General features: G+C 29.4%; 4 protein-coding genes across 5 annotated transcripts; 3 read left to right on the forward strand and 1 right to left on the reverse strand.

Annotated features, from left to right (window-relative positions):
* The first annotated feature begins 247 nt into the window (after positions 1-247).
* LOC128395392 (retinal homeobox protein Rx-like) lies at positions 248-5,753 on the forward strand. 2 transcript variants are annotated; one of them, XM_053355814.1, is made up of 6 exons: positions 248-971; positions 2,078-2,829; positions 3,404-4,800; positions 4,908-5,015; positions 5,153-5,307; positions 5,391-5,753. In XM_053355814.1, the coding sequence occupies exons 1-3, from the start codon at positions 872-874 to the stop codon at positions 4,484-4,486; spliced, it is 1,935 nt and encodes a 644-aa protein (XP_053211789.1). In that variant the 5' UTR covers positions 248-871; the 3' UTR covers positions 4,487-4,800; positions 4,908-5,015; positions 5,153-5,307; positions 5,391-5,753. The 2 variants fall into 2 exon arrangements, with proteins under 2 accessions (XP_053211789.1, XP_053211788.1); XM_053355813.1 differs by having other exon boundaries at positions 249-971; positions 2,075-2,829.
* A 534-nt stretch (positions 5,754-6,287) lies between these two features.
* Positions 6,288-7,703, forward strand: LOC128395085 (retinal homeobox protein Rx-A-like). Its single transcript, XM_053355480.1, has 2 exons — positions 6,288-6,500; positions 7,272-7,703. Exons 1-2 carry the CDS (start codon positions 6,288-6,290, stop codon positions 7,701-7,703), a joined length of 645 nt encoding a protein of 214 aa, XP_053211455.1.
* A 6,998-nt stretch (positions 7,704-14,701) lies between these two features.
* Positions 14,702-17,041, forward strand: LOC128395073 (uncharacterized). The gene is made up of 2 exons (XM_053355454.1): positions 14,702-16,695; positions 16,788-17,041. Exons 1-2 carry the CDS (start codon positions 16,075-16,077, stop codon positions 16,839-16,841), a joined length of 675 nt encoding a protein of 224 aa, XP_053211429.1. The 5' UTR covers positions 14,702-16,074; the 3' UTR covers positions 16,842-17,041.
* On the reverse strand, positions 16,924-18,065 carry LOC128395072 (uncharacterized). Its single transcript, XM_053355453.1, has one exon. It carries the CDS (start codon positions 18,020-18,022, stop codon positions 17,114-17,116), a length of 909 nt encoding a protein of 302 aa, XP_053211428.1. The 5' UTR covers positions 18,023-18,065; the 3' UTR covers positions 16,924-17,113.
* Positions 18,066-18,314: the final 249 nt, after the last annotated feature.

Below are 18,314 nucleotides of genomic sequence, written 5' to 3' on the forward strand. Positions count from 1 at the left end.
CACACAATTAATAATAATAGGAAATCATATTAATTGTAATCATTTGAAAAGAGGAAATTTTTTCCTCACTAACAATTAACAAAAGTTAATTGTTGTTGAAAGGTAAACAGTAATAAAAAAGGTTAACTAATTGTGATTGTGATTGTAATTGATTAAATTAAATCCAATTAAGTAAAATTTTCTGGTTCCAAAACTCAATTAAGTTAATCAACCTTTTCAATCACCTTCATTTTTTGTTCATCATCATGTTAACAATCAATAATCAATGGAGATAATCAACTAATCAACTAATTAATTTGTTTATCATTCACTGGACAAGTTGATTAGTAAAATCAATCTAATCAAATGCTAATGTTTGTCTTTGATTATTGATCAACAATTCAAATTAACTCATCTTGTAAAACTAATTGAGATGATGATGAGAGGATGAGGATGAGGATTAAGAAGAAGAAGAAGAAGAAGAAGAAAGAAAAGAAAGAGAAAAGGTGAAAATAGAAGAAAAATAGAGAAGAGAAAAAAATTAGAACAAATTAGATCAAAGTTCTGAGTCGATTCGAGATCGACCAACCAATAGAATCGTTTTATGTTAATTTAGTTTCTCTTCCAGTGACACCTAGTGTTTATCTTCATTCGTCTTCTTTATCATCATCTCACATAGACAGAATTAGGAGAGAGAGATGACAAAAAATATCGATCATCATCTTCATCATTATCATTCAATGAGATGTTAACATAACTGTGAAAAGAGAAAAAGTTTCATTTTAGATTCGAAAAAAAAATTTTCGATTCATTTTCTTTCCACTTCTATTTCTCGATTGTTATCCTATTATCTTGTTATTAAACCAACAATCAATTAAATTAGTGAATCACAATGAAGAGACACAGTATTGATGCTATACTTGGAATTCAACACATCGATACAATTAATTCAACGGCAACAATTAAACAGCAATCAAATAAAAAGGATAAAAGTAAGTTAATTGTTGATTTCTATATAACTTCATTAATCTAAATCCTCACAATCTAATATCCCATTTGATTAACTATTCACTGTCCATATTCATCCAATCATCTATGAGTTTGATTAATTGTCTCGTAATTAGATATTGGTGAGATTATACAAGGAATTAGCTTAATTACTATTTGCTTACAATCAAGTTGATAAACTTTTTTGTTGAAAGTGTAACAATTAAGATTAACAAAGGAATCGATTCCTTGACAAGATAACAAGATAATCCAATGTCTCGGTTTAAACTATTCAACAACTAAACTAAAACTAATCAACTAACTTAATCTACTACAACTTCAACTACTACAACAATTTACTTTAATTGTTGATGTAAATAAAATTGTCACCTTAATTATAATCTCAATCCAATCAAATTTGCTCAATCAACGGTAATCAGAAGCGAAAGGAAAATAATAATGTTAACTGAATAAAATGGTTGAACAATTAAAGAGTTTAAATTGTTGCTAGTTAATAGTTGATAATAGTGAACAGATTAACAATCAATGATTATGATAAATAAAATGAATATTGAAATTGTATTTAAACGTAAGTGGACAGATTGAGATGTGATAATGTTAATCATGATTATGATGATGATAATCATAATAATGATGATAATGATGGTGATGGTGATTGTGATTGTAATTGTAATGGTGATGATAAATTGTAAACACGATGATTATGATTAACAATAAACACTTAACTTTAAAGTAAATCAACCATAGGAAATATATTGTTACCTATGGTGATGGATAATAATAAATAATAGTAAAAAAACTAATAGATTATAAACTTGTTGATATATTGAAGTAGTATGAACATAATAACAACAATAACAATTAACTGGTTACAATTTAAGTCTTTGATTGTTGTTGGTTAACAATAAATGGAAACATTTTGTCAATAGTTTTCTTTACAGTTTATTTATTCATCATCATCCTCATCATTATCATCATTTTATCATCAACTTACCTGGATCACTCCCAATACTTTCAATTCAATTTTATGCCAATATCTAATTCATTCACTTTCCTATCTGATTTCTTTAAATTGTGGCTCTTTTAGCAGTTCTACCTTTTTCTCTATCATCACCATCATCGTCTTCATCATCTTCCTCTTCACTATCATCTTCTACTTCTGCAGTAGCCTCATCGTCTTTCACTTTTGGATTTAATAATTCCGGAAGTAACAATGAGCTCGACAGAAAAGGAGGTGTCTTGCTTGTGGTCAACGGTAATGGTCAAAGTGTCGGAGTTGGAGTTGGATCTGGTGGACTATCCAATGGTCATTCTAAGGCTAGTTTATCTTTTGGATTAATGAAAAGTTCATCATCAATTGTAACAACAACAACAACATCTTCATCATCACCAACATCGATTGGTGAAAACAATCAATTGACAAAAGCAATTAACTCAACAAGTTTCAATCCTAATCATCATCATCCACTTCGTCATCATGTTAATGGCTACTCTCCTTGTCCATCACCTCAATTATCATATAAAGATGAAGATAATTTTGAGGAGGATAATATTCATCACAATGACGATGAAGATAATAACGGTCGATTAGACGAAATCGATGATGATGACGACGATACTTGTGCATCTATGGACTCGAACTCTGGTTACCCTTCGGGTAACACAAACGTGAACCATAATGAACTTTCTGGACCAAAATCGAAACACCGACGGACCCGTACAACTTTTACAACTTATCAACTTTACGAACTCGAAAGAGCATTTGAAAAGTCGCAATATCCTGATGTTTTTACTCGTGAAGAATTGGCCTGTAAGGTCAATTTATCTGAGGCTCGTGTTCAGGTTAGTTACGATTTACCTTTCAAGCTCTCATTCAATTTTGTCTATAAAATCAAATTAAAGTCAACATGTTTACTTTTATATCCAGTTCTTCATTAGTAAATTGATTTATCCTTCAAGTTAATTGTTTAAATCTTAATTTTCCGTTACAATTGTTGATTCTTTAATCATACATCTTAACTGTTTCAGGTACAAAAACTTACATTGTTATCATTAGACATTAATCATTAATCATTAAGCGATTAGCAACAATAAAATATTGATCAATTCCCTGAATGATAATTAATTTATTCCTATTAACATTTTGTATTAATTTTTAACTTTTATTTGATCAACCTAATGATCAAACAAGTTTAATCATAATTGTTTAATGATTATCTAATTGTTATATAGCCAAGTACATTAAATTGTTCTTGGGAAAATCAATGAACCATTAAATTTAATTGTTTCTTTGTCTTTATCCTATTTTATTGGTAATTTTATAAATTTGAGTTATGCTATCAACAATTAACCACTTCCAGTAATTAACGATCATTTAATCAATTTAATGTTTGTTGCCTCTTATTGCTTTAAATAGGTTTGGTTTCAAAATCGTCGAGCTAAATGGAGACGACAGGAAAAGATGGAAAGTCAATCATCATCGGGTTTTAATCATCCACAATTAACTGATTCATTTGTTTCACCAAATACTCGATTAAATGGACTACCAATTAATCCTACCTCATCATCAGGTCCAAACTCGTTACCAAACTCACTGGCTAATATTAATGGCTCTAGTACAATAGGCTTAACACCTTATCATTTTCACCCTTATCCTCATCATCCTGCCCATCATCATCCTCATCACCATCATCCACTTTCTTCACTCCATCAATCAATCCCCATACAATATCCTCTTGAATCGTGGTTAGCAGCAGCAGCAGCCACAGCAACACCAACAACAATATCTTCAACTACAACCACATCGTCAACACCTCAAGCATCATCATTGTTATTAACTGCAACTAAAGCGAAAGTAATATCACCTTCAAGCTCATCATCTTCATCTTCACCAACAACAACAACAACCTCACCGATCTCTTCATCTCCATCAACTACTACAACACCGTCTGTATTATTATCATCACTACCTGGTTTTAAACCGTCTCCTTCATCATCTAATCCTTATCCAAGTTACTTGTTAACTTCTGCAGCCTCTTCTACACCATCACCTTCGTCATCAGGATCATCAGCATCATCCATAGCAATTAAACTACCTCATTTATCATCCTCATCAAATGTTACATCTTCTACATCCAATTCAACAGCAACTTTAGCTGCTGCACTACATCATTATGTTAACCCACTATTTCAATTCACAACACCACATCACCCTCTTCACCACCATTCCCTTACATCACATCCTGGACCTTTACTTTTCCTAAACAATGTTACTAAAAATACTCAAAACTTATCTGGCTCCTCTCCTTCATCATCAACTCTGTCAGGTAATCCATTGAATCTTTCACTAGGCGAAGAATCAACACAAACCAATTCAATAGAAGTTAATGATAATACTCAGATGGTTTTAAAAACAATAGATGATAACCATTTAGAGATTTCATCCAAAAAAATTAAAGAAAATCCAGAATCATGTAATAATAAAGTAAGAGTTGTTTGATTTTATCAAAATTACACAATATAATCAATTAAATATCCTCAATTCATAAAAGCAATTAAAAATTATTATTAAATTCTCTAGTCAATCATTTTTACAATAATGTGAAACTAAGTAAATTTGAACAAAAATTTTTACTCACAAAATTTAAAGCTGTGGACAAAACTACAACTCAGGTAAAGTTTATATGAAAGATTTGTTAACTTTTATATAATTATAATTATTTCAGTGAAATAAGTGAAAAACATAGTGCAGTCAATTGGAATTTTATTTACAGACTTTTAGACGTAAATTAATCAGAAAGGGATAGACCAAAAGTAAGTAAATTTCATTGCTGAAAATTTTATTACTAATATTAAACCAGAAATTGAAAGTTTTAAGCAACATGACTAGTGAAAAATTAAATCAATTTTAAATTTTGAAGTTTGTGAATAGTTAAGATTTATTGTGACCGAAATGCTAAAAAATGAAAGCCAAGTTAATGATAGTGCAAATTGCGACTACACAACACATCAAGATGAACAAGGTAAATGTAAGTAGACAATGAATATAACACTGAAAAACAGAAAAACAATTAAATTTAAAAAGCTATCAATAATTGACAAATTGTTCAAAAATATTAATTTGTTTGCATTTTTCAATTTTTTACTGATTTGAAAATATTTTTAGCTTTAATACTTAATAATAAGAAACAAACAAGAGTTGTTTTTCGAGATGATCAGATTGAAGTCCTCAAGAGCTCTTTCAACAATTCGAATTATCCAGATCTGGCTACTAGAGAATCTTTAGCGGCTGAAATTGGCGTTCAAGAAAACAGTGTAAGAGTAAGTAAAATTTTGCTATAGTTATTTAAATAAATAATTTGTATTAATCTGGGTTTTTTAAATTAATAATAATTAATTATTAGATTTGGTTTCAAAATTATCGTGCTATACAGCGAAGAATTCAACAAAGCAACAAACCGTCAAACCCTTTTCCATCCTTTAAATGATTTCGAAACCAAACTCAAACATTGTTATTTCACAGCAATAGTTGGTCATAAAAAGGTATATTATGGTTATGAAAATCACTCAGTAAGGAGAATAACTCGCTATAGTTAGTACTGAAACGAAAACACTAGCATCGAATATCGTGATTAAAACAATTTTAAAACCAAATGAAATAAAAGCACTTTATTCAAATCAATATAATAATTCCCATTGATTCATTTTATTTCAGTACATTCAAAGTTAGAATATATTAATATAACACATTACAACAATAATGAAGGTTAAATATATCATTTAATGTCAATCGTCAAAATATAGGCATTGGAGTTGGTTCTGGAGGTTCAATAGTTTTCTTTGCAGTTTATTTATTCATCATCATCCTCATCATTATCATCATTTTATCATCAACTCACCTGGATCACTATCAACACTTGCAATTCAATTTCATGCCAAAAGCTGATTCTTTCACTTTCCTTTTTGATTTCTTTAAATTGTACCCTTTTTAGTAGTTCTAGTTTTTTCTCTATCATAACCATCATCGTCTTCATCATCTTCCTCTTCACTATCATCTTCTACTTCTGCATCAGCCTTATCATGTCTGGACAAAAATCTAAACACCAAAGAACCCGAACAACTTTTGAAACTTATCAACTTTACGATTTTTCAACTCAAGAGGATTTGGTAAGTCTTAGTATCATGATGTTTTTACTTGAAGAGGATTGGGCTGTAAGATCAGTTTATCGGAGACCAGAGTTTAGGTAAGTCGACAATCATTAGACGAAATCGATGATGATGACGACGATACTTGTGCATCTATGGACTCGAACTCTGGTTATCCTTCGGGTAACACAAACGTGAACCATAATGAACTTTCTGGACCAAAATCGAAACACCGACGGACCCGGACAACTTTTACAACTTATCAACTTTACGAACTCGAAAGAGCATTTGAAAAGTCGCAATATCCTGATGTTTTTACTCGTGAAGAATTGGCCTGTAATGTCAGTCTATCAGAGGCCAGAGTTCAGGTAAGTCGATAATCAATCATTTGTTTGAACTAATATTAAAGAAAAGTTAAATTTCAATCGATTCTTATTTCGGTAAAAAGGTTTGGTTTCAAAATCGTTGAGCTAAATAGCGATGGCAGAAAAAGTTGGATCCATCATCTTCTGACCTTAATCATTCACAACTAACTGGCTCTTTGGTCTTATCAATAACTCGAACATATTGTTTACCTTTAACAATCAAACTCATTTAAGCAGCACCAATGACTCAATTTTTCTGTTATTAATAGTTCAGGTTATTTAAAATAACCTCTCAAGCTGCCACTAAATTTTGTTAGTAAGAAAAATAAAAGTGAACTCGTTTACTTCGTTAATTAATTCGTTAACGTTAATTATGGAGTTCGTAATTAGTAAATTGATTTATTCTACAAGTTAATTGTTCAAATCTTGATTTTCTATTTCAATTGTTGATTCTTTAACCACATCTTAATTGTTTCAGAGACAAAAACTAATTAAGCGATTAGTAACGATAGTGGTATATTGATCAATAATAAAATCATAATTCCAATAATCATCCACAATTAATTGATTCATTTGTTTCACCAAATAAGATTAAATGACTACCATTAACCTACCTCATCATCAGGTCTAAACTGTTACCAAACTCACTGGCTAATATTATGGCTTAGTACAATAGGCTTAACACCTTATCATTTTCACTTATCCTCATCATCCTGCCCATCATCATCCTCATCACCATCATCCACTTTCTTCATCTAATAATCAATCTCCACAATATCCTCTCGAATCGTGTTGGCAGCAGCAGCAGCCACAGCAACACCAACAATATCTTCAACTACAACTACATCGTCAACACCTCAAGCATCATCATTGTTATTAACTCCGACTAATAAAACCAAAGTAATACCACCTTCAAGCTCATCATCTTCAGCCTCATCTTCACCAACAACAACAACAACCTCACAGATCTCTTCATCTCCATCAGCCACTTCAACACCCTCAGTATTACTATCATCACTACCTGGTTTCAAACCGTCTCCTTCATCATCTTTACGGATGATGAAGGTACTGCAGACACAAAAGGACAGAAAAGGAGGTGTCTTACTTGTGGTCAACGATAATGGTCAAGGTGTAGGTGTTGGAGTTGGAGTTGGTTCCGATGACTATCCAATGGTCATTCTAAGGCTAGTTTATCTTTTGGATTAATGAAAAGTTCATCATCAATTGTAACAACAACAACAACAACAACATCATCACCAACATCGATTGGTGAAAACAATCAATTGACCAAAGCAATTAACTTAACAAGTTTCAATCTAAATCATCATATCAACTTCAACATCATGGTAATCTACAACTTGTCCATCACCTCAATTATCATATAAAGATGAAGATAATTTTGACGACGATAATATTCATCGCAATTTTACACGATGTATCTGTTTAAAAAATTTTGTTTTTCTAATATATCATTTATAAATAATATCAAATTTATTTATACATTTGTTATTTTTGTAAAGATTTGATGTCAAAACTACCGAGTTCTACAACGAAAGATCAAAGTTCTTTCTCAGTCTGCAAAAAAAAAACGAAAATTTAATTTAAATATCAGCGATCATGAATCAAATATATCTAATAATTAAAGAACTGGAAGTTTCGAATTTAATAATTAATTAGACTTGAAATGAATTTCTTGATTTAAAATTGTTAATTTGATTCTACATGATTATTCAATTTAAACGATATTAATTCAGAATAAAATTAATTTTTCAACATCGCCATCAATTCTTAAGTCGATGCTATTTCATAATTTCCAAACAAATTTATTTTCCAATATATATCACATGAACATGCATTTTAATTTATTAAATTTTCAATATATTCTCATGGTGTAGTTTAGAGATAAATTTATTGAAATGGAGGTGTGATGGTTCGGATTATAAATATAAAAATATCAAATACCGAAAATAGTGTCAATAAAAGTTAGCTACAAATGATCAAATAGATTTTCACCTTATTCTTTGGAAACTGTCATCTCTTCATAGCATTTCTCTACCACTTTTTACCTGAAGACTTTGTGGATTCAATTTAATACGAGATTTTTTGAAGATCAAGTGTATTACATATTATATCATATTAGGTTAAATAAAATCAATGTTTATCTAAAGGATTGAAATAAAGAAAAACAAAGTTCTCAAACTTCGAAAAATTCGAATTTAGAACATCTCTTTTTTCTAAATTTTCTTAGCTTTTTCTAATATAAGGTAACATTTACTTTCTACCTGGATAAATATAATATCTATAAAGATTAAATAAGTTGTATCTTTTCTTTATATATTATTTGATTCTCTTACTTTTCCGATGATTAGAGTGACAATTTATTTCTATCTCTCTTTCAATAAATTGATTGTTGGGTGATTACAGTTACGTTATTTAACTTTAATCAAGTTCAAACCAAATGTCAATTAAATTAAATCATTTCACTTTCTCTTTACTTTCTCTATCATTCAGTAAATATAACATTCAATGCTACTATTGACACTTCAGTTGTTTATCAAATCCCCTCAGGTAATTCAATATATATAAAATGAAGCTTATCAATTTTAATCACTGATGATTATCAACAATTATAGACAGATTATAAACTCTCGTTTTGTAATATAAAATAGATCAGGAATCATTTGTTATTTACCTTTGTTATTAATTGCTATTGCTGATTGAATTGATTTTTTAGAAACTGTTATTACTCCTTCAACAATTTAATCAGCGAGTAAATTGAATTTGATCAACAAGGTAAACTAAAGGTTTTGATTTTATATTATTAATTAACTACTATGGGTAATCAGTTTAACCTCATAATAAATACTAATTGTTTCATGATAAAATCTAATCAAAGATAAACTAAATTTAATTGAATGAACAATTTGATTATAACTTGAGGCGGTTACAATCAATTGCTATTATTATATGATTTAATTTCAAGCAGTTTAAATGGTGCCAATGATGATGTTTAGGATGACATTGATAAGTAAATGGCTATTGGCAATCAAATTAATCAACTATATCAACAACAATCTAAAAGTAATATAATAATAACAACAATTAGATTCTTGATGAAATGATTATATTATATTTACTATTAACATTATTAATGATTAACTGATTAATCACAAAAGGCTGAAAGCAATTTAATTACAAATAGGTATATATATAGATGATTAATCTAATCCCTAATCTAACAAAATGGTCAATTATCTGTTGAACAATCAAAGTAGAAAAGGTAACAATTTAAATCACATCGATATCAAATGTAACCAGAGTAGGAAAAAAAATCAAGGAGAGAGAAAAATCTAATAAATGAATATCCTTTTTCCGTTTCCGTTGATTCCCGTTTGACTAACAATCAATTTAATGGTAACAATCAGATGATCATAATAATAATAATATTCATTGTCATTCACTCCCACCATCACCTTAATAATAATCATCATCATCCAACTTAATCACTAACTAAATAAAACTTGTAACAATCAACAATATAATCCGAAACCACTCAAAGATACTTAAATTGTTGATAATGATGATTAGATATCAATTGATTATCAATTGTTATCACAATTTGTTATTAATTTTGACCGGAAAATGTAACTTTAAATCGGATAATATCCTTAAATAGTAATAAATGTAATTGTGATGATTAAGATAAAGTAGAAGAAAACTTTTTTCTTCCTCTGGTGACAATCAAATAGTTAATCGTCAATTCAATTTGATTGTTGATTGTATTTACTTTTTAACCAACACACAATAATGATAAGCTGTCTTATCCTGTTTAGATTCAATATAAATATATTATTAGTTTTATAACAATTTCCAATGTTGACCAACTAAGTTTTTCTATTACTAATACACTCAGAGTGTATTAGAACTTTTTTCTTCTGTTGTTGTTACTTATTCTGAACATTGAACAGTTCGAAAAAGATGAAGAAGGAAGAAAAGGAAACTCTCGAACTCTATTCTAATAGTTATCGATGATTGTTATTTGTAAATAATTTGAAAAGTAACTTTGACAGTCCACAAATTTGGACATTATAATGATGATAATCATTATAAGATGTTTGTATTATGTATGATTATCATCATCATTTTTCACTATTTTTCTTACTTGATTCTGATAATCCCTTTGGTAATAAGAGACCATAGGTTAGATTGGGAAGTTAGGTCATCTTCCTCATCATCTTCTTCATCTTCTTCATCTTCTTCATTGTTAAATATATTAGGACAATTTGTGTGACTGTTTATTTCAATTGTGGTGTTGGTGGTGGTGACTCCTTACTGATTGCCTTGTACTAAGACCTGAAGATGATGAGGATAAGGATGATAAGGATGAAGACATTGTTACAATCATTTTGATGATGAAGATGATGTTGTTGCTGTATTGAATATCTTCACACTAGGAGTCCTCAAAATGAGCATATAAATATATAGATGATCCATAGGGAAAGATTGTATTTGATTTCCAAATTTTTTTTCTTCCTCGTCTTCTTTTTACCTTCAACTAAAAACTGAAAAGAAACTTAAATTGTTATTGTAGCAATTTATAAATTGTTACCTTTGTGGTTATCATATGTTGTTATTATTAGTTATGATTATGATTATGATTATGATGATAAATATTGTAACTTATTAGATATTGTCCCGTGGCTATTGTAAGAGTAAAAGGTAAAACGTTTCAACGTTTTTTTTTTCTTGGGGTTGGAAAGATTTTGATCAAGCTAATTGTCAATAGTTTTGATTGTGATTGTAGATTGTAAATTGCTTGAATTATCATCTGATCATCTGATCAGTGTGTGTCTATCTGATTGTTTGATTGTCCCTGTGATTGGATACAAACAACACAATATAATATATATTATTGTATTATAATGGATTAGTCTTGAAATTTGAGACTTACGTTTGATTGTTACTGTTGAGACTCAAACAATTTAAGTTTCAATCCAACTGGATTATAATCATCATTTAGTATTAAGGTTATTTTTTATCTGTATTATTGTTATGATTATAACAATTTGGTGGGTTGATTGTTATCTTTACAATATATACATAAAAGTAATATCAACACTTAATCATGGTAATAATGTATAATGATTAACTATTATTATGAGTGTGTCCATGTGTGAGTGTATGTTAATCAATGATCAAATATCAAACGACAATCAATTTAACATGAAAAAATATGTTCCTATCATTATATTTACCATTATTAGGTTAATTATGTTAATCAAATTTATGAAAATCCCTGAAAGTGGATTAACAATTAGATTGTTATTATTTAATGTGTTATCATTGATTAAGGGTTTTAATCATTAATATTATCAATGGTTTGGTAATGATTAAAGATTCTGATATATAATCAATTGAAATTGTATCTCAGCGGTTGCCTCTCATCATGTTGCAGGTTAATTGTTATCAATGATTTAGTTATAATTTAGTTTCTCCTACAACTGTGATTAACTTAATGAAAACTTTATTTCCCTCTCTCTAGGCTTTCATCAACAATCAACTAATTGGCTTGGTTAATCATCATCTGATTAATGATTACAATCAATTAATCAGTAATGAGGATGATACTTGTTGTTGTTGTTGTATTATTAGTCTATCAATGATTATCATTAACTTAATGAGTTACATTTTGATTTAATCATCAATCAAACTATTCATATTTGATTATCATCCTATTAGAAGGGATTAATTTAATTTTAATTGGTAACGTTGTATTAGTAAATTGTTAGTTATTTAATCAGATTAACCAGTTAACTATTATATTACATATGATGATTATGAGAGTGAGAGTTAATCATCATTAGATTTAATAATAAAAACTGTTGATTGTCAATCTAAATTGTTATCATAAATGTTGGATATATTTCCAAAGGTAAAATTAGTTAACATCATTAGTTAGTAAATTGTTAACTAAATTGTTCATCGATTGTTAATATTATAGAAGCAAAATTTTCTCTCAATGGATTTTTTTTATCTCTTTTCTCTTGATTTTGATTCATTCTTCTTATTGATTGTTACCAATTGTTATTTATATTGTTAAGTGGCAATTATCGTGACTATAACAATTACACACTCTCGGTGTGTAGCAATTAAATTAACTTGTGATACTTGTGGGTGATCATCATCGGTAATCATTAACTATTAAAGTTTTGTTACAATTTCAATTGAATTGCGAACACAAAAAAAGTTGTTACTTTCGAAATCGATGAAAAAAAAGTTCTAACCTTTTTTTTCTAACAAGATCTCGATATCTTTTCTTTGAGCTATCATGATGATGAGGATGATTAGAGATTATCATCTTCATCTATTGTTGATAAATGATGATCAAGATGATTAGTGATCATCAAATTGAATTAATTGTCAAGTTAGAAAAAAGTTTTCTTCAACATTTTATTGGGTTAGAAAATTTTTTTCTTCTCCTCATCTTCTCATTTTGACAATTAGTTAATTATCACAATTAGTTAACTAATTGTATTACTATATCTCTCTTTGTTAATTGTTAGTTTTATTTAGTTTCATTAATTTTAGTTCATTTGTTTGGATTAATTGTTTGAAAAAGGAAATTGTATTAATTATAGTTTCTTTTTTCCCTTCAACAAAAGTAATTTTAATTCATTTGGATTCACTTTTTTTTAATTGTGCTTATTAAGATTTAATTGGTTGGATTGGTTTGCTTTTTTTCTAACTAATTAGACACTATCAAAAGTTGATTGTAATTAGTTTTGTGTGTGTTAATTAATTGGGGATAATCAAATTGTCAATGTTGAAGATACACCCGCAAGGTAAATGATGATTCAACTGTTTATTGTGTTGATTATGAAGGTGAATCAATTTAATTAACTAGTTGGTGTGTAAGTGAGTGTGTTGGTGGAGCAATTAATAAGTTAAATAACCAGCTACAAGAACAGGGAGGCAAGATTGGTGAAGAGAAGATAGAAGTTAAAAGATAATAGATAATAGTGTCAAGTGCGTTCCTCAGACTTTTGTACTAATAAGAGACATAATACAACATTTCCAGTACTGTTTTCAAATGAGCACAGTGGATTCTGCAATCGCTGTTAAATCATAAGAGATTACAAAAAATCAACCTCAACAAGCTAATACCGATATTGTACCAACAATTCCATCTATTGCTTCTGATCCAACCAGATTAACCACCGAAGTTGATGGAACAACATTTCCAGTTGATGAATATGAAGAAGACGAAGTCTCTCTACAATCAAGTACACCAAGTATGGATATGAGACCACCACCATTTGTAGGATATTCGGGGCAAAACAATGGAATTTGACCTTCTGATATTTCATCCGATTGTTTTTATACATGATTTTGATTATTCGTCAGAAATTCTATCACGAAATTTGTATCTTTGCTTGTTGATCTTTTTCAGAAGATCACAATAATCAGCCAGTAGTTTTGGATTATTTGTTTTCAGCTCCATTAAATATGATTCATGTTCATGTTTAAATTGTTAGTTTGATTACCATTTAAATTGTTTTTTTTTATCAATTAGATTGAATTTAAATTTGATAAATGTTATTAATATTTGGTCAGCATATAAAAAACTTAATTTACCAGTTTGATTAATTAATAATTCTAACACTTCTAAAGATGAAACAATTAACTGGTAAGTATCTTCATTGATTTGGTCTTCTATCAAAGTTAATGTAATTTCTAAAATTTTTTTAGAAAATTTGATCAACTCTTTTGGCCATTTTTTAATAAATTGTAACAATCCACTCATGTTAATAAGAAGAAGAGTTTTATCTCTAGAAATCAATTGATTTTTTATTAATTGGTCGAAACATTGATCAATTTCACCTTGACCGAGAGAAAATTTCTCAATAAAATATACTAATAGTGGAATCAATGATTTTACCACATCACCATCATTATTATATAATAATTTTTTTAGATTAGACCAAAATAATTGATTAAAATTAGCTGACTCAAGATCACAAAGTCCATAACGAGTGATTATGTTATTCATGCAATTTAAACCTTTCAATTTGTTACCGTGTTGATGGTCATCCATTTATCTTTAAATAAACGGAGTTATGCAAACGGAGGATGCAAAGATATTTTAAATTCTTTAATTTGGCTTTATCTTTGAAAAAATTTTTATGACTTATATGGAATTCACATTAATTTAATATGAGACCACAGTTGACGGTCAATAAATAATTTTTATATAATTTTGCTAAGGTTGTTTTAAATACAAAATTAGTATGATTATTATTGGTTGATTTGTTTATTTTATTCACATATTGACTATTTTTTCTTTTTTTCATTTGGCAAATTTTCTTGTAGCTCAATGACTGGCAAGGCCTAGTTTGCAAAAAATTAGTTCGAGATGTGAAACAATATTTAAAAGAAGATGATTTAATATTAACATATTTGGATGATTCTTGGAAGCCTATTATTAAGTTAAACAAATGATGGTGATCCTTTTATACAAAGTAGTACTACAAGCTTGGTTGTAGAAGAGATTACATCCAATTCACCTGATGATGTTTCAATTTTAATTAGTGAAAATATGGATATTAAACCAGATATTCAATCAGTGTCTGATTCACCCATTGACAAATTACAGACAAGTTTTCAACCTGGAAATAATCAAGAAGAACCAACATCAAGCTTTCAAGATTTTCAACATGATCAAATGAAAACAGTGGATTCATCAATTGCTGTTAAATCAGAAGAGATTACAAAAAGTCAAGTACACCAACTCCAAGTATGGATATGAGACCACCACCATTTGTAGGATATTCGGGACAAAACAATGGAATTGGACCTTCTGATATTCCATCCAGAAGTAATACTCCCAATCAACAATCCGCCGGAGCTTTAAATCTCTCTCCAAGTGTGGAAATGTCCAAAGTTAATGGAAATTGTCAACGAAAAGAGTCCAGAACTTTCCCCCTCTATTGTCTATGAATCAATTCCGTCTTCATTACCTTTACATCCAATTAACACCGATGATCTTGATGGTCGAGAGTCTCATTTATCACCTCAATCTGAATCGTCATCTGATGCAAAAGGAACAGGTTTTGTTGATAATGTTAATAATCAACCAAGTGAAACAACAACAGCTACACCAGCAACTGAATCAACACCTTAACCTTTGATTGATACTGGTAGAGATCAATACAGTTTTCCATCAAATCAGGAAGAAAGTAAAATCCAAGAGAGTCACAAGGATGAAAGTCCAACTGATGAAGTTCACCATCATGGTACAGTTGAAACAGAAATTCAGAATCCAAAAATTAACGAGGTTTCATCAACTCCATCACCAATACTTCAACAACAACAACAACAATTACCTGCATCATCACAACCTTCAAATTATAACCAACAACAACCTTTACCGAATCAAGATGAACCAGTGCATCAATACAACCAACCTAATTATCATCATCAAACTGTGCATCAACAACAACAACCTCAACGTCCACCAATTATTGGTACAAATGATGATTATAAACACAATAATCAACCTGATTATCCCTCTGATGAAATGACACATCAGATGGCAGCTGAAGTAGAGAAACAATCTTATCTTTCCCCCTCATCATCATTATATTTACCACCTCAACAAGAATCAGTGACAACAGACTTACCTTTATCATCATTACAACCATCACCTGATTCAGATTCAGATTCATCTCTACATCTCTCATCATCAGTTAATAATCAAAATTTTGATTCCAACTTGGCGCTTCCAATGCAATCATCATCATTACTTTCCAACAGTGCAAGTCCATCTGACCAACAATCAACTTTCAATGGTCCATCTGAATCATTAACTGATAGTTTTACACAAACAACTTTCACCGAAACACCGATATCAACAAATTATCCTGACGCAATGCGCTCACAAATTACTTTACTCACAACACTTTTACCAGAACCAGTGATTGACTATTTACATCATGTTAACTTTTCACCATCAATTTTTGTCATTCTATTGATGATAACAATTACCTGGTTGGTTATGTTTATCACATCAAAAATCCTCTCCTCACATAAGGAGAAAGTTTCCCTAGAAGATCAACTTTGCCGTAACCATGGGGAAAATTTTAACCTTAAAACAGAAAGAGATTATCTATTTGATGAGTTGGCGGCTGAGAAAGAAAAGGTAAGTGAGTGAGAGAGAGAAAAAAACAAAATGATCTCCATTATAAGAAATTAACTCATTTGTATCTTTTTCCATTCTTTTCCTGGTAACAGAATTCACGTTTACTCAAGGAACATCTAGAGATTAAGATCTTTTTCCTATTCTAATTTAATAACGATGGCGATGGAGATGCTTCATACAAAGTAGGACTACAAGCTCGATTGAAGAAGAGAATACATCCAATTCTCCTGATTATGTTTCAATTTTAATTAGTGAAAATATGGATATTAAACCAGATATACAATCAGTGTCTGATTCACCCATTGACAAATTACAGACAAGTTTTCAACCTGGAAATAATCAAGAAGAACCAACATCAAGCCTTCAAGATTTTCAACATGATCAAATGAAAACAGTGGATTCATCAATCGCTGTTAAATCAGAAGAGATTACCAAAAGTCAACCTCAACAAGCTATCATCGCATGTGGATCTTTTTTTCAGAAGATCACAATAATAAGCCAACAGTTTTGGATTATTCGTTTTCAGCTCCAATAAACATGATTCAATCTTCATGTTTAAATTGTTAGTTTGATTACCATCCAAATTGTTTTTTTTATCAATTAGATTGAATTTAAATTTGATGAATGTTATTAATATTTGACCAGCATATAAATAACTTAATTTACCATTTCGGGAAATGATTAACTCCAACACTTCGATAGATGAAACAATTAACTGGTAAGTGGTTGATGAAATGATTTGGTCTTCTATCAAAGTTAAGGTCATTTCTAAAATTTTTTTAGAAAATTTGACCAATTCTTTTGGCCATTTTTTAATAAATTGTAATATGCCATTGATGTTGATTAGAAAAAGAGTTTTATCACTTGAAATCAATTGATTTTTTATTAATTGGTCGAAACATTGATCAATTTCACCTTGGCCAAGAGAAAATTTCTCAATAAAATATACTAACAGTGGAATCAATGACTTCACCACATCACCGTCATTATTATATAGTAATTTTTTTAGATTAGACCAAAATAATTGATGAAAATTAGCTGACTCAAGATCACAAAGTCCATAACGAGTGATTATGTTATTCAGGCAATTCAATCCTTTCAATTTGTTTTCATGTTGATGGTCATCTATCAATCTAAGGATGAAAGGAGTTAGGATGAAAAGATGATTTAATGATGATCCATCCAGAAATGAAACTGTTTCACAAATTAAATCACATTTAACTTCATCCTCGAGCCACGATGAATTCTCTTTAAATTCTTTTATTTGATTTAATCTTTGATTAATCAAACTATCACAATTTAAAAAACTATTTCCATGAAGATCCATGATCACAAAATCAATTTCAAAGAAAAACTCAAATAAAATGAAAACAAATTTTCTGAGAAAAATTTTCTCTAATCAGTAGCTCCATCTGTTGGTTGGAAAACAATCTTATTAGGAGCAGAAAATTTCTGATTATAAATTATTCTGTGAGAGAATAATTAAATCTTAAGCAATTAGTCAGTAATTGGAATTATTTGATTCCAACTAAGAGGATGTTAATTTTTTGAGACAGAAAGAGAATTGAAAGCTTAAAGTAAGAGAGAAGAGAAAAATTTGAAATTCAATTGGAATTTAA

This window comes from Panonychus citri, unplaced genomic scaffold (assembly GCF_014898815.1).
Source record: "Panonychus citri isolate SS breed McGregor unplaced genomic scaffold, ASM1489881v1 Contig00141, whole genome shotgun sequence".
In the NCBI taxonomy this organism is placed as follows: Eukaryota; Metazoa; Arthropoda; class Arachnida; order Trombidiformes; family Tetranychidae; genus Panonychus; species Panonychus citri.

Excerpts from the sequence above, each read along its gene's own strand:
- LOC128395392 (XM_053355813.1), top strand. The coding sequence starts at position 872 with ATGAAGAGACACAGTATTGATGCTATACTTGGAATTCAACACATCGAT. Across the intron at positions 972-2,074 it reads ATCAAATAAAAAGGATAAAA|CAGTTCTACCTTTTTCTCTA; the intron begins GTAAGTTAATTG and ends TGGCTCTTTTAG. Across the intron at positions 2,830-3,403 it reads TATCTGAGGCTCGTGTTCAG|GTTTGGTTTCAAAATCGTCG; the intron begins GTTAGTTACGAT and ends TGCTTTAAATAG.
- LOC128395072 (XM_053355453.1), bottom strand. The coding sequence starts at position 18,022 with ATGGATCTTCATGGAAATAGTTTTTTAAATTGTGATAGTTTGATTAAT.
- LOC128395073 (XM_053355454.1), top strand. The coding sequence starts at position 16,075 with ATGACACATCAGATGGCAGCTGAAGTAGAGAAACAATCTTATCTTTCC. Across the intron at positions 16,696-16,787 it reads TGGCGGCTGAGAAAGAAAAG|AATTCACGTTTACTCAAGGA; the intron begins GTAAGTGAGTGA and ends TCCTGGTAACAG.
- LOC128395085 (XM_053355480.1), top strand. The coding sequence starts at position 6,288 with ATGGACTCGAACTCTGGTTATCCTTCGGGTAACACAAACGTGAACCAT. Across the intron at positions 6,501-7,271 it reads TATCAGAGGCCAGAGTTCAG|ATATCCTCTCGAATCGTGTT; the intron begins GTAAGTCGATAA and ends TCAATCTCCACA.